Genomic DNA, 13,987 nt, shown 5'->3' on the forward strand with positions numbered 1-13,987 from the left:
CGGGAGCGCTTCTTTCTCCCGTTGCAGTTAAACACCTGTAACCATGAGCAGAGGCAACACCACCGGTACTGCGGGGCAGGGGGTGTCTGTGGCGGCGACGGCGACTCCCACCCTTAGGGTAAACGAGGCGTTTTCCGCCCTCGCTGGCTGAGGCGCAGGGGAGGAGCAAAACACACGAGCTATTCCCCTCCCGGCCGTGTCTGGGACCGCAGGCGCTGTCCCGCCGTGCCGCCGGGGGTCGCTGCGGGCCTCCCGTCATGCCTCGCGGGCGCGGGGTGTTCCGGCGGGGTGCGTGAGTGCAGTGCTGCTGTCTCCACGTGTGAAGGGAACGCGGAGCGGCGTGGCGGGATGTCGGCGCCGGTGGTCGCCAGCAGCCTGCCCATGCGGCTGCTCCGCAGGAAGATCCACAAGCGCAACCTGAAGCTGCGGCAGCGCAACCTCAAGCTGCGGGCGGCCGAAGGGGCAGGTAGGGCCGTGCGGGGCCTCCCCCGGCTGAGCGCTTGCGGCGGCGTCGCTGACTTTGTGTTTCTTTTTTTACCCTTTCTGCCTCCGAAACGTCCCTCCGGCAGGCGAGGCGGCATCGCAGGGCCCTCCGGAGGAGGAGGAGGAGGAGGAGGAGGTGGAGGAACCGGCGGCGGCCCCTGAGGCAGACGCGGCGGCGGCGGCGGCAGGCGGGGAAGGCGCGGGTGGAGCCGGCCCCCGCAGCGGGCAGAAGAAGAGGAAGAAGAAAAAGAGGAAAGCGGCAGCGGCTGCTGTGGAGGAAGGTGGGTTTTCTTAACGACTACAACTTGTCTCCCAGAGCTGAGTTGTGCGTGGAGACCCACGAAAGCGCCTGCTTTCGTTTTCCGCTCTGTCAGAGAGGATCAGTCGGCTGGGCAATGAGAAGGACCTTGCGGTGGTATGGGGTATGCTTTAAAGCCCTGGAGGTTTTCAGTATTACGGGGTTTACTCCAATTGTAATATTTGAACTCTTAATAGATACTAAACCGATAGTGAACAATTTAATTGTTGCGTAGGATTGTGCTGTGTAACATGAAGTATGGATGGTTTGCTTGTTTTTAAGCAAATATATATGGTGTCTTTGAAAGTGAAGCTTTGAGAGATTTCGTGGTGCTTTCTGTGCTTGGGTGTGCAGCCAGTGTGGCCTTTTAGCAACGCATCCAACCTTTGGCAACATCTGTGAATGGCAACTACATTATGAAACTAAAACCTACTGGGCAACTAGCCCAAAAAATTGCTTCCCATAAATATTGCTAAATTTGTATATATTTTTATACATGTGTATGTATAGATACACATACACACATACATATTTGAAGCTTCTATTCCTGATGTACTTGATCTTTGTGACACTTACTATGGTTGTGTATATAAAGAGGTGCTTTCATGCTCTGAGGATTCAGGTACTTAGAACAGAGACATTACATATCACATGTCCTGAGCACAAACTGAGTCGGAAACTTGATGTCTGCGTTACAGATAGGAAAGGATTTTGTAACTTAAGTTTAAGGATAATTTATCTTGTTTCCACAGAAAATGTCATAGAATATACATTAAGCTTCATTGTTTTATTATGCGAAGTGGATTGTGGAAGGAATTTAGGATTTTTTTTGTGCTCTGCCTCAGAAGGTTCCATAGAAACCTTGCCTCCCTGTCTCCCACCCCTTCCCACCACATGAAAAAAGCATGACATTTGTGCGTGGTTTACAGACCAAAGAAATTCACTGTCTGGAACAACTTGATGAACAGGTCTTTCATATCTCTGACTTGTTTTCTGTAAAACAATGCTCTAGATACAGAAACTAAAAAAGCAAGAACTGAAGAAGATGGATCTGCCGAGGTAGAAGATGAAGAAAAGCAGGATTCTGGAGAGAAGGAAGAGGAGGAGGGGGAGGAAGATGAAGTGCCTAGTTTACCACTAGGTGTAACAGGTATCTGGTGTTCGCTTTTCATACCTGTGCAAAAATCCAAGGTCTGTCTCTTCCAGAGCAAGTTGCAGTTTTCAGGTTAGCTTTGTAAGTCAGGTGTTGGAGTATAGGTGGTGTGACACTGGCGACTGTACAGCTGTTCCTCAGTTCCTGTTCTTTAAAATCTGCATTGTATACACACTCCTATTACTCTTAAAATTACTAGTTAACATCTGTTTTAAAACATACACGTTTAATTGTAGAGCAAAAAGTCAATGAAGAGCACAATGGAGGAGCAGTGTATTTGTGTTCATTTTTAACAGCTTTGTGTAATAGTCTGAGGAACTCATTAATACAGAGTATTTTGTCAGTGTCTTCAGATTTTATGGTAGAGGGGAATAAGAATCATAGAATCATAGAATAGTAAGGGTTGGAAAGGACCTTAAGATCATCTAGTTCCAACCCGCCTGCCATGGGCAGGGACACCTTGACCTAAACCACGTGGCTCAAGGCTCTGTCCCACCTGGCCTTGAACACCGCCAGGGACGGAGCATCCACAACCTCCCTGGGCAACCCATTCCAGTGCTTCACCACCCTCACTGTAAAGAACTTCTTCCTTATATCTAATCTAAACTTCCTCTGTTTAAGTTTGAACCCATTACCCCTTGTCCTACCACTACAGTCCCTAAGGAAGAGTCCCTCCCCAGCATCCTTGTAGACCCCCTTCAGATACTGGAAGGCTGCTATGAGGTCACCACGCAGCCTTCTCTTCTCCAGGCTGAACAGCCCCAACTCTCTCAGCCTGTCTTCATATGGGAGGTGCTCCAGCCCTCTTATCATCCTCGTGGCCCTCCTCTGGACTTGCTCCAACAGCTCCATGTCCTTTTTATGTTGAGGACACCAGAACTGTACGCAGTACTCCAAGTGGGGTCTCACAAGAGCAGAGTAGAGGGGCAGGATCACCTCCTTCGACCTGCTGGTCACGCTTCTTTTGATGCAGCCCAGGATGCGGTTGGCTTTCTGGGCTGCAAGCGCACACTGCCGGCTCATGTTAAGCTTCTCGTCAACCAACACCCCCAAGTCCTTTTCTGCAGGGCTGCAGAAAATTCCTTTGATTTTTTAAATCTAGGTCAGTTTTAACTGCACAATCTCAGAGGACAGATGAAATTGAAGAAATTAAGTTTGAATATTTTTTATTTCCCCCACTCGCTTCAGGTGCTTTTGAAGACAATTCTTTTACTTCCCTGGCTGGTGTTGTCAGTGAGAATACATTGAAAGGCATAAATGACATGGGTTTTACACACATGACTGAAATTCAGCATAAAAGTATTAAGCCGCTTCTGGAAGGCAGGTAAGAAGTACAGCTTTTTAATCACGATACTGACCCCAGATGTTGTGTAAATTTTGCTAGAAAGCTAAATATATTAAATGTAACTTTTCTGCAGCTAAACTGTTGTGAGGTTGGGGTTTTTTTCAGTATGTTCTCATATATTTTGTATATTTTGCTTATAGACAGTATTACAGGTTAACAAAGTATATAAGTGTTGCATTTGAACAAATACTTACGGTGAGCTAATGGGAACTGCTTTGCATTTGTCTTTGAAAGCTGGAAAGTGTGTTTTCACTGGTCTTGTCAGTGTGTCTCAAAGACACTGTCACCAGTGACATAGTGACCAATTGCCATGGACCACATCTGCCACCAAGCTCTTAGTACCAACTGTACTGGTTTCCTTTAAGTCACCTTAGGTTTTTACATTGTTTAACATATGATTGTTCAAAATATGATTGTTCTTTTCTCTGTACACTCAACTAAATGCTGCTTTTTCTAACTTTGCTGCATACAGGGATATTTTAGCAGCTGCAAAAACAGGCAGTGGCAAAACACTTGCGTTCCTTATTCCTGCAGTAGAGCTCATCTATAAGCTGAAATTCATGCCTAGAAATGGTAAGACTCTGTATTTCACAGTTGAATTTTGCTGTGGCGCTGCCGTTTAGGGACACGGTTAGGAGGGGGATTGGATGAGTTATAACTTTTCTGATGTATCTTTTAGGAACGGGTGTTATTATTCTCTCTCCTACTCGAGAGCTTGCTATGCAAACCTATGGAGTTCTTAAAGAACTTATGAATCATCACGTTCACACATATGGTCTGATAATGGGGGGCAGTAACAGATCAGCAGAAGCACAGAAACTTGGAAATGGAATCAACATCATTGTAGCAACACCAGGAAGACTGCTGGATCATATGCAGGTAGATAAAATATTGATGTCTAATCTGATCTATTAAAACATAATAAAGCTCCTGTTCCTGTCTGACTCTGTATTTGTTCATCTTCTAGAACACTCCAGGTTTCATGTATAAGAACTTGCAGTGTTTGGTAATTGATGAGGCGGATCGTATCTTGGAGGTTGGATTCGAAGAAGAAATGAAACAGATCATAAAACTTCTACCAAGTAAGAAGAAAAAAAAAAGTCTTTCCTGGAAATCGCTTGACTAACATTATGTCTCCTTTACGGCTCCATTATTATAAGAAAAGTCATTAATTTTTATAGTTCTGTAAATGCACTTCAGAGTCGTCTTACTCTGTCATTTTTTTCTGATAGCTAGTATATGTTACTTTATTTAACATCATTTATCTGAAGGACAGAGTTTTCATATGCACTTTAGGGATATAATTCTGTTTGTGTAAGATCTTAGCATTTATGTTCTCTCATTCGTCTTCCTCTGCACATGTTTTCTACAATTCATTACTTCTTAATGCTTCTATATAAGGAAAAGGTCTTCTGAATTGCAGTTCAAATTTTCTTCATACCTCCAAGAACAGTATCTTAAGGGAGTTTTAAGTATTTACCTTAAAATTTTCTTTCCCCAATTTTTCATTTAATTATTCCAGGTTGTTAGGCAAGAACAGTTGCTACTGTTCTTGCAGTTGCAAAATGGAACAGTCTTGGTCTGCATTTTTCATGTACTCATGTAACAAGGAAAAGTTAGAGGATCAGGATATATATTTGAGCTCAGAGATGACAGGCAGGCAGGGAGTGTCCTACACCTGCTCTAAAGCCATTGAAGTCCCTGAGGTTCTGTACAGACATACTGCCATGTGACTAAATAGTGTATGCAGGAAGGTGTGTGATCTAGACTGATTTTGCAAGACAAACAGTAACAATGCACCTTAGTTTTGGTAAGGTTTTTTCCCGCACAATGTGTAGCATGATTTTTTTTTTTCCCTTTTTTTTTTTTTTCAAGGAAAATTTTAATATTTCTGGGAATTAAAGCAATCTGTACTTAGAATAACAAGGTCAGTCTCTACTTAAATCATTGTTTTGTGTCTGAGTTGGAGTGCAAGTGATTATAAACGTTTTCCCAGTGAGAAAGAATGTTGTGTTTTGATAGGCTGTGTTTTGATATTCTTTTAGGCTGCCCCACCCCCGAATCCTAAATAAACATCCTGTCCATAACACAACTACACATGTCTTTGTCAGTATGTTTCAATTAGAATTTAATTGAAAAAAAAGTAGACAACTTGCTCAGGGAAGTGTGCAGCTAGAGATTTTATGGTCTTGCTATTTGAATTCTCCTTTAAAAAATGAGGCTGTCTTTCAAAATAAATATTTTTTCAGAGCGCAGACAGACTATGCTTTTTTCTGCTACACAAACCAGAAAGGTTGAAGACCTGGCAAAGATCTCTCTGAAGAAAGAGCCACTGTATGTTGGGGTTGATGATAACAAGGAGACAGCAACAGTAGATGGTCTCGAACAGGTAAAACACAAATGTTAAGAGGGGTATGAACATACCAAGTCCTGTGTGGTTTTAACTGGGCTTCAAGGGTGTTTACCATCCTAATGGACAAAAGCTATTGTTTGCCCAAAGGGCTGTACTCAGTCTGCTAACTGGAGTAAGTTATGTGCATCTAGTCAATGTTTGCAGGACAGGTGATCTAAAACCTCATGAAATACTAATATAGTTTGTTAGATTTGTTTGTTCCTGTCTGTATTACATACCTAGCTCCAGTTGTCTTTCTAACTATTTTCCATGTTATCGACTGCGTGTATATATGCACACTTCAGATCTGTTTCATTGCTGTTTCAAGATAATAGCGGTTTCTCTTTGTGCAGTTGACATGATGTTGTTATAAAATTCCCAGTAGCTGTGTATTACCTTAAAAGAGTAAGCCAGTAGCAAGAGTTCTGTAAAATGGAAGTCTTGAAATCATATAAAAATGCTAAGAACCTTGTTCAGTTTTTTCATGCCTAATGTCAGTAGTTCAAAGTTCTTGAAATGAATTTTTATTGTATAAATTAATTATTTTTCACTGAACTTACATTAGTTTGGAGAATGGTATGTTACTTCTCCATATTTCAAGTTAGTGCAGTAAGTTTCTTACCAAGTTTATCATTTCAGGAGTTTCATATACCAAGGTGAGGAACAGATAACAAATCGAATGGTTTGGCCCAGTGCAGCTGGAAAGATTAACTATTTGGCGTATTTGTTTCACAACGTAACACTTCCCTAATTTAATCGTATTGCAAAGCAAATTATATTGAAGCAAAAGTTTATTCCGTATTATTTTATTTAACAATATTTAAAACTTTTCCAGGGGTATGTAGTGTGTCCGTCTGAAAAAAGATTCCTTCTGCTCTTCACATTCCTCAAGAAGAACCGGAAGAAGAAACTAATGGTATTTTTTTCATCATGTATGTCAGTGAAGTACCACTATGAATTACTCAACTATATTGATCTGCCTGTTTTGGCTATTCATGTAAGTATTTTATTAATTGATTAATTTATCTGATAAATCCTGTAAGCTGTTACTGACCTTACATTTGCCTTTTTTAATTTCAGTCCAGTTTCTAATAAGTAGATACCCTGCTCAGAAAACTGATGGTCTTGATTAGTCTATAGAGAAAGGAAATAAAGCAAAGACCATGTAATACCAACACTTCAATATGTTAATTTTGCTGTTTTCCAAATCAGGGCTGAACATTGATATTAATTTATGCTCTGTGTGTAGAAAGCTTTCCCTTTTTTTCCAAGAGGTTGCCTTTCACAAGCGCTACAGCTCAATTTATGGAGCAAAGCTGTTGTCAGAGGAACCCAAACACTAATCCCTGAAGTGTTGGGTGCTGCTTCTAAGGCCAGAGTGATGTTTGGTTTTACTATTCCAATTCTTACCATTTGGATGAATTTTTTTTTCCTTTTTTTTTTTTTTTTTTTTTTGTCAAAACCACAAAATGCATAGTTTAGGAGAAAGAATTAACTGAAATTTTAGAAAACGGTTACAGCTGACTGCAAATGTCCTTTTTGTTCTTTTGGGAATTTTTTAGCTATACTTTGATAGAACTGATCTAAGTGTGTTTGGTTGGTTTTTGTTTAACTTGTAATTTATGTAACATATTGTTAGACTTGCAAATGCATTTTTCTGAACTTCCGGCATTTAGCAGCTCTCCCGAAAAGAATGTTTATGCAACCAAATTTTTAATGCTTTGGAAGATAGACCGTAATCTCTCAGAGATACCACGACATGTAACCCTGTGCTGTTGACTCTGGTAGCATTGTTTATTCACTGCAAAGTAGTGCCGCTTGGTCTGTACAAGTCCATGATATGCAAAGATGCCCCAAATTATTTTCTGTTGTTGGCAGTGATACTGTAGGTGAAATGGGAAAGTAGATTTAATCTTACAAGTGGGCAGATTATTTTTTTTTATTATTATTACTTGTTGATATACTTTTTTTAGTTAATATTTCATCCTTAATGTGTTTGTTTCCTTTTAGGGCAAGCAGAAACAAACCAAACGTACTACGACATTTTTCCAGTTCTGTAATGCAGAATCTGGAATACTGTTGTGCACTGATGTAGCTGCCAGAGGCTTGGATATTCCTGAAGTTGACTGGATTGTCCAGTATGACCCTCCAGATGATCCAAAAGTAAGTTAAGGAAACAGAGAAACTTGAAAGCAACAAATCCAATCCTAGCTGCAAATGTAGTTGCAGAGAAAAGCTGAAACTGCTGCTGAAACTGCTGCAGGATACAGCCATGTTCAAATCTAGCTGTCGATTTCTTCCACTTCACCAGCTCCTGGGAAATGCTGCACCTAGCTGAGACCTTCGTTACCATTTTAAGAGTTGCTTTTAAAAATGTTATTCTTTGTGCTGTTAAATTAATGTAAAATCTAATCGGCTAAACGACAAAACAGTTTTCAGGAGAAGTATGAGTTTATATATGCATCCCTGAGTCTCCTGACAGCTTTTCCAGTGGAAATTTGATTTGTATTTAAAAGTATCCTTACTTGAAACGTCCAGTGTAAACAAGCAAAACTCAAAAAACTCAGAAGTTTTGACAAAATAAACACAGCAAATATACCAAAAGCAATGTTTAAGTTTTCAGTTACAGCAGACTTAATATTTTTATTCTTTAGTAAAAGGTAAAATACTTCTAGTCAGGGATTCTGTTTAATTAATTAGGTCTCAGCCTAATTAATGCTTTACATCTCCAGCACTTGCTTTCCCTCATCCATGTGTCATTTAAAGTGGTCTTTAAAAACAATGGATGATGCATTATACTATATTAATGTTGAACTGGGGAGGGAGTTGTTTGTTTATTGCATGTTAGAAATACTGATTGGACTTGCTGTTTCTTATTCTTTCTGAAAGGAATATATTCATCGTGTTGGTAGAACTGCCAGAGGTATAAATGGTAAAGGGCATGCTCTGCTCATTTTACGACCAGAAGAACTGGGCTTTCTTCGTTATTTAAAACAAGCAAGGGTAACTTATGTTTAGATTTCTTTTTTTTTTCTTAATTGTGCAACAGGCTTTTAAAGGCAAAAATTTAATGATTAAACACTTTTTTAAGCAAAAAACATTCTGTTGCTTAGAAAATATTTAACTGAACAACTATCTTGAAGTCTAAAGTCAGCAGCACAAAAGTAAATAGTGTATTTATAGCTGCTTTGCAACTGTGCAACTTGTGTTACTAAGAAGTAAATAAATTTCCTATGACTTGTCTGTGAAAGGATACAGGGAGTTTGACCACCCAGAGGAAATTAAAACCAGGATGTTGATTGTGCTGGTTTTATTTTTTCTATTCAGAGTCAATTGCATTTTGTTCAATTCCAAAAGAAGTGTAGCCACCTTCTAAATATAATCGTTTTAATGTGGCAGAACTGCACATAGTTTCCTGGTTGCTCTCATTATGGGCTTCTTTACACTACAGAGTTTTGCCATTTGTAGCTAAAGTGGTATAGCTTCTAAAGCAAAGCTAAAGTGGTAACAGTGTCATACTGAGCATCTTTATTACTCTACCTTAAAGGAAATGATAATAGTGGCATATTGATGTAAAGGCTCCTTACAGATACAGCTGGGGTATTAAAAAAAAAAAAATCTTCTGTTATATAGCAGGTCTTTTTCTATTTGTCTTAGGTCTTAAACACACTATTTACAGTATAATATTTTATTTTTTTTAGGTACCATTAAGTGAATTTGAATTTTCTTGGTCAAAAATTTCAGACATCCAGTCTCAGGTATGAAACAACTTCATACTACAGTTACTTTGCATATCTGTGTAATAATTTACATGGAGAATGCTAGTCTTACGCAGTTTAAAAATACGTATGCTTGCTTGGAAGAGTTCCTGTGGATGAGTGGTGTGCAGTAAATCCTCCGACCATGTTGTATCTTGCTAACAGTAAAGCAATAAAAGGTTTAGAAATGCAAGATTAATTTTATTATCTAGTACTAAATTTGCATTATTACATGGTACAAATTTGCCTGTAAGAATTAGTTTTTCACATCACCTCGCAAAAGCACAGTGATGTAAACCTGCTTTCAACTTCTGAAGGGATGTTCTTGTCTGGCATAGCAAACAGAGTTTTGGCAGCTTTAATTGAATAGTTCTATCTGTTCAGATTAATTGTGCGCAACATATGTTTTATAAGATGATTTACTCAGACTTCCGTGTGCAGAAAGAGATCCGGTACCAACACTTAGAGATGTTAAGATACACTCCAGGTGTATTTTTAACTAGCTGGTGTTAATAAAGCCCAGCATCACCTAAACCTGTTTTGTGCTCCAGTGCTACAAAAATAACCATGGAGCACAAAGTTGAATAGAATGACATAGATAGATAGTTCTGTAGATGTGAATTTCTATTATTTAGTTTTGTGACTCATTCTTTTGATAAGAGCTCTGTAAAGCTTCTTTGCAGAAACTTAAATTTGAAGCAGCAAGTACAAGAAGCAGTGAAGAAAGAGGTTCCTTGTTAAGAATAATTAGGAAGTAATGATGTCTAACATAACTTAATATGTTGAATTAATGTATGCTAAACATCAAATGAGATACTTGGACCTAAAGAGTATTGGGAACTTAGCCTGCAACAAATAAGATGTCTACACTACTGCATCTGCATTTTTGTTTTAGAATTAATACTGCTTATTTTACAATGCATTTCCACTATAATAGATGAGACTACATACAGAATTACATGGAATTGTACATTTTAAATGCGTGACTTAAAATTACACTGTCATCCATTAATTCTCAATACACATAGTTTCATGGTGTGGCTGTAGTTGTATACTCCTTGATTAACCTGTTTGGGACAACCCAATTTAATATTTCTATAAATTTTTATATTGCTGAGGCTTTGTACTGTAATTCAGTTTCAGGCTTTTTTCCCCTCTGTTTTTAAAAGCATTCTGATATATGTCCGTGCACTCCACTGTCACAGGGCAGTTTTGCTGAAGCGAATAATGAATATCACTGCAACACCCACAGTAAATAATCTGCTTGAATATAATTTGTACACTTGTTACAGCTATAATTGGATATGTCTCTTGTTTTGTTTTGGTTTTCTTCCCCTCACCAGCTGGAAAAACTGATTGAGAAGAACTACTTCCTTCACAAGTCAGCCCAGGAAGCATACAAAGCTTACATTAGAGCTTATGACTCCCATTCTCTGAAGCAGATCTATAATGTCAATAACTTGGATCTTCCCAAAGTCAGCCTTTCATTTGGCTTTAAAGTTCCTCCATTTGTTGACCTCAGTATCCTTTTACTGCAGTGTTTCAAAACTGTATTTCTGCGTTATACGCGTTACATGCAACTTCCTGAAGTTCCTATTCTGATTATTTTATTATTAATCACATGAATGCACCGTGCTCCAATAGTAGTTTAAGAAAATGTTAAATAGCAAATATTAAAACTGCAAAAATTGCCTACAAACGTCTGTGTTTTAGAGCATGTAGATGCTGTATGTGATTCAGTTGCTGGGGCGTAGCAGGTGCTGGAATGCATACATGCATATGTGTTCTAAAGTACTGTTCTCCATGCATCATTATTTTCATTGAAAGGTACGTGCTTAGTTCCATAATTGTGCAGTATAGAAATAGAGGGGCAAAAGCATGAAATAGGAGACACTATCTAGATTGCTGTCAAACCTGCCAGTCGATGGAATTCGAAGCCGTAGTACTTTGGCCAACTTTGTTGGACAACTGAGGAATTCAAAGCCTTATTTAGCACCACAGGCACAAAGTTCTATTTTTGCCTGTAGTTATGCAACACAACTTTTTGTATAATGCTGCTATATTTTCTCACATTAATAACCCTTACAGTACCTAAAAAGCAACATTTCAAATTATTCCTTTTTAAGTTCTTTAACCAATAAAATTCCAGATGTGAACAGCAACCATGGCAGAAGACTACAGAAAAGAGGTGGAGGTGGGGGATTTGGTTACCAGAAAGCAAAGAATGTCCACAAAGCTAAAATCTTCAAACACATTAACAAGAAATCAGACCATCGGCAGTTTTCTCGTTAATCATACATTCATTAAAATGGCTTGTGGCATTGATACAGACTACCTTGATCAAACCCATCTGCCATTTACTTCCAATTTAAACTGCTCTGTTCACATTTTTAGGGGTCTTTATGGTTTTGTTTCTGGGAACATCTTTTTATCTTTCATTTTAGGAAAACTCTTTGGAAGGGAGATTAAACATAGAAAGGGAGAATATGGCCAGCTAATTTTGCCATGCTGCTTGTAAGGAAAAAAGATAGTTGAATATAATTATCCTAAGTCAATACTACAGAGTTTTTTATTAAAGAAAGAAAAAATACTTTTAGGGCTTATAAAAGAATTTGTTTTATATTTACCCTTTTTTCTATGCACACCTCTGAAGATTGTTGGAGGAGACAACGCAAGGACAGATTACAGTATAAGATAAAAAAATAGCTCACATGAATTTATTACAAGGGTTTTTGGTGCTACAGAACTCTGTTTTGCCCATCAGATATGCTGAAGAATGTAAGAAGATCCCTTTAGAACAGAACATACCTATAAACAATTAATGCTGTATGAGCTTGTGATTAATGTCAGTCATGGTACCTGTATAACAAGTACACCGTCAAAGATTAAAAAAAATAATCTCTTGTACCACATCTGGGACATGTTTAATAGTGTTTCTTTTCAATGTGACAAAATGCTTAACATTCTAGTGAAATGTTTGGTTTTTCCTTCATGTTCTCTTTAAATCTGACTTTATCCATATGGTTATGTCTTGTGTACTCTCTTATGAATATGCAGAGAAAATTAGGAAAAGCAGATGACATAAATTGAAGCAGTCGGCCCAGATGATGTTTTTTAAAATGTTCCATAACCTTGATGGAGTGAGAAGTTTTGCAGTTGTATCTCGTAAATTATAAAAGTGCTTTTTTTAGTCTTAGTTTATCAGATCAGTAATGGGCAAAGTCAAAATACTACTACAGGATTAGGGTGCTGGAGAGACTAGATAAGTGAAATGAGGTATAAATACAGTAGGATATGTTGACAGAGAAATAAAAAGAACTGAAATGGAAGAAGGTGGAATGCACATTGCAAACAGAACAAACGTGAAGGCTACAGAAAGAATAGTTGGGCGAAAGTAGAGTAACTGTATTATATGTATTACTTTCATAGCTTGACCATTGTAGGTAAGAATTCTCCCAAGGCTACAGTGGTGGGCAGTCGCGTTTAAAAAGTGCACATCCATCAATGCAGAGAAAGACTAAAATGTCACAGAATCCAGAAATCTGGGCCCCATGTGATTACAGTAAAACATTTTTTAATTTAGATTTAAAATGTAACTCAGGACCAATTAGTAATACAAAATCATACGTAGTTACTGCAATATAAAATGGACTGTTATTCCTTAGGTCTTTTGAAGTAGCATGTCAGATTTCAAACTATGATATGTGCACTGAAGTGTTGCAGAACATTGGCAGACTTTATTTCCACCCTCAGAGAGAACTGATCATCTTGGGGGAAAAACGCAGAATTTTTCTTTAAAATTGTTAAGGCACTGTCAATTTCTAAAGTCTGATATGAGGCACAAGTCTGCACGATTCCTCCCTGATATATTGGGTTTGCATTCTCCTATGTACCCTAATACAAAGAAGTATTAAACAGGGGAAGTTTATATTAGATATAAGGAGGAAGTTCTTTACTGTGAGGGTGGTGAACCACTGGAATGGCTTGCCCAGGGAGGTTGTGGATGCTACATCCCTGGCAGTGTTCAAGGCCAGGTTGGACAGAGCCATGGGCCACATGGTTTAGGGCGAGGTGTCCCTGCCCATGGCAGGGGAGTTGGAACTAGATGATCTTAAGGTCCTTTCCGACCCTTACTATTCTATGATTCTATGATACTAAGTATTTGAAAGACTGGATGGTATTCCTCTAGAGTAGTACTAGCTTAGCCTAAAAAAAATGTTAACACTTACTTAAACATTATAGATGTATAATGGCTGCATGGCCTGTAGTAACTACATCACACTAATTTCCTGATTAACCAGATTTCCTGAGCTGAGACTAAGTAGGAATTGAAAAGAGAAGGGCTTCAGCTTCCTAGCTTGCGCAGGTGCAGTTACCTTTCTCTTTGTTTATAGAATAATATATGAAAAACAGTTTGATGAAACATCTGTGTGTATCGGACAGCATCTATTTTACAGTGGTATTGCAAGAACTTTAAAAGATTGTCAAGCTGATTGGAAATCCAGTGTTTCCTTTGCACCTTACCATCATTCTTGTGAGCAGTTAATAGACCTCGGCC

At 38.7% G+C, this 13,987-nt stretch overlaps 1 protein-coding gene across 1 annotated transcript; it reads left to right on the forward strand.

Moving 5' to 3' along the window:
* The first annotated feature begins 225 nt into the window (after window positions 1–225).
* DDX18 (DEAD-box helicase 18) lies at window positions 226–12,341 on the forward strand. The gene is made up of 14 exons (XM_030488136.1): window positions 226–466; window positions 570–764; window positions 1,794–1,931; window positions 3,123–3,258; window positions 3,752–3,852; window positions 3,959–4,158; window positions 4,247–4,361; window positions 5,529–5,668; window positions 6,507–6,668; window positions 7,682–7,834; window positions 8,561–8,674; window positions 9,373–9,429; window positions 10,773–10,950; window positions 11,579–12,341. Exons 1-14 carry the CDS (start codon window positions 349–351, stop codon window positions 11,719–11,721), a joined length of 1,950 nt encoding a protein of 649 aa, XP_030343996.1. The 5' UTR covers window positions 226–348; the 3' UTR covers window positions 11,722–12,341.
* The last annotated feature ends 1,646 nt before the right edge of the window (window positions 12,342–13,987 follow it).

This window comes from Strigops habroptila, chromosome 5 (genome assembly GCF_004027225.2).
Source record: "Strigops habroptila isolate Jane chromosome 5, bStrHab1.2.pri, whole genome shotgun sequence".
NCBI lineage: Eukaryota > Metazoa > Chordata > Aves > Psittaciformes > Psittacidae > Strigops > Strigops habroptila.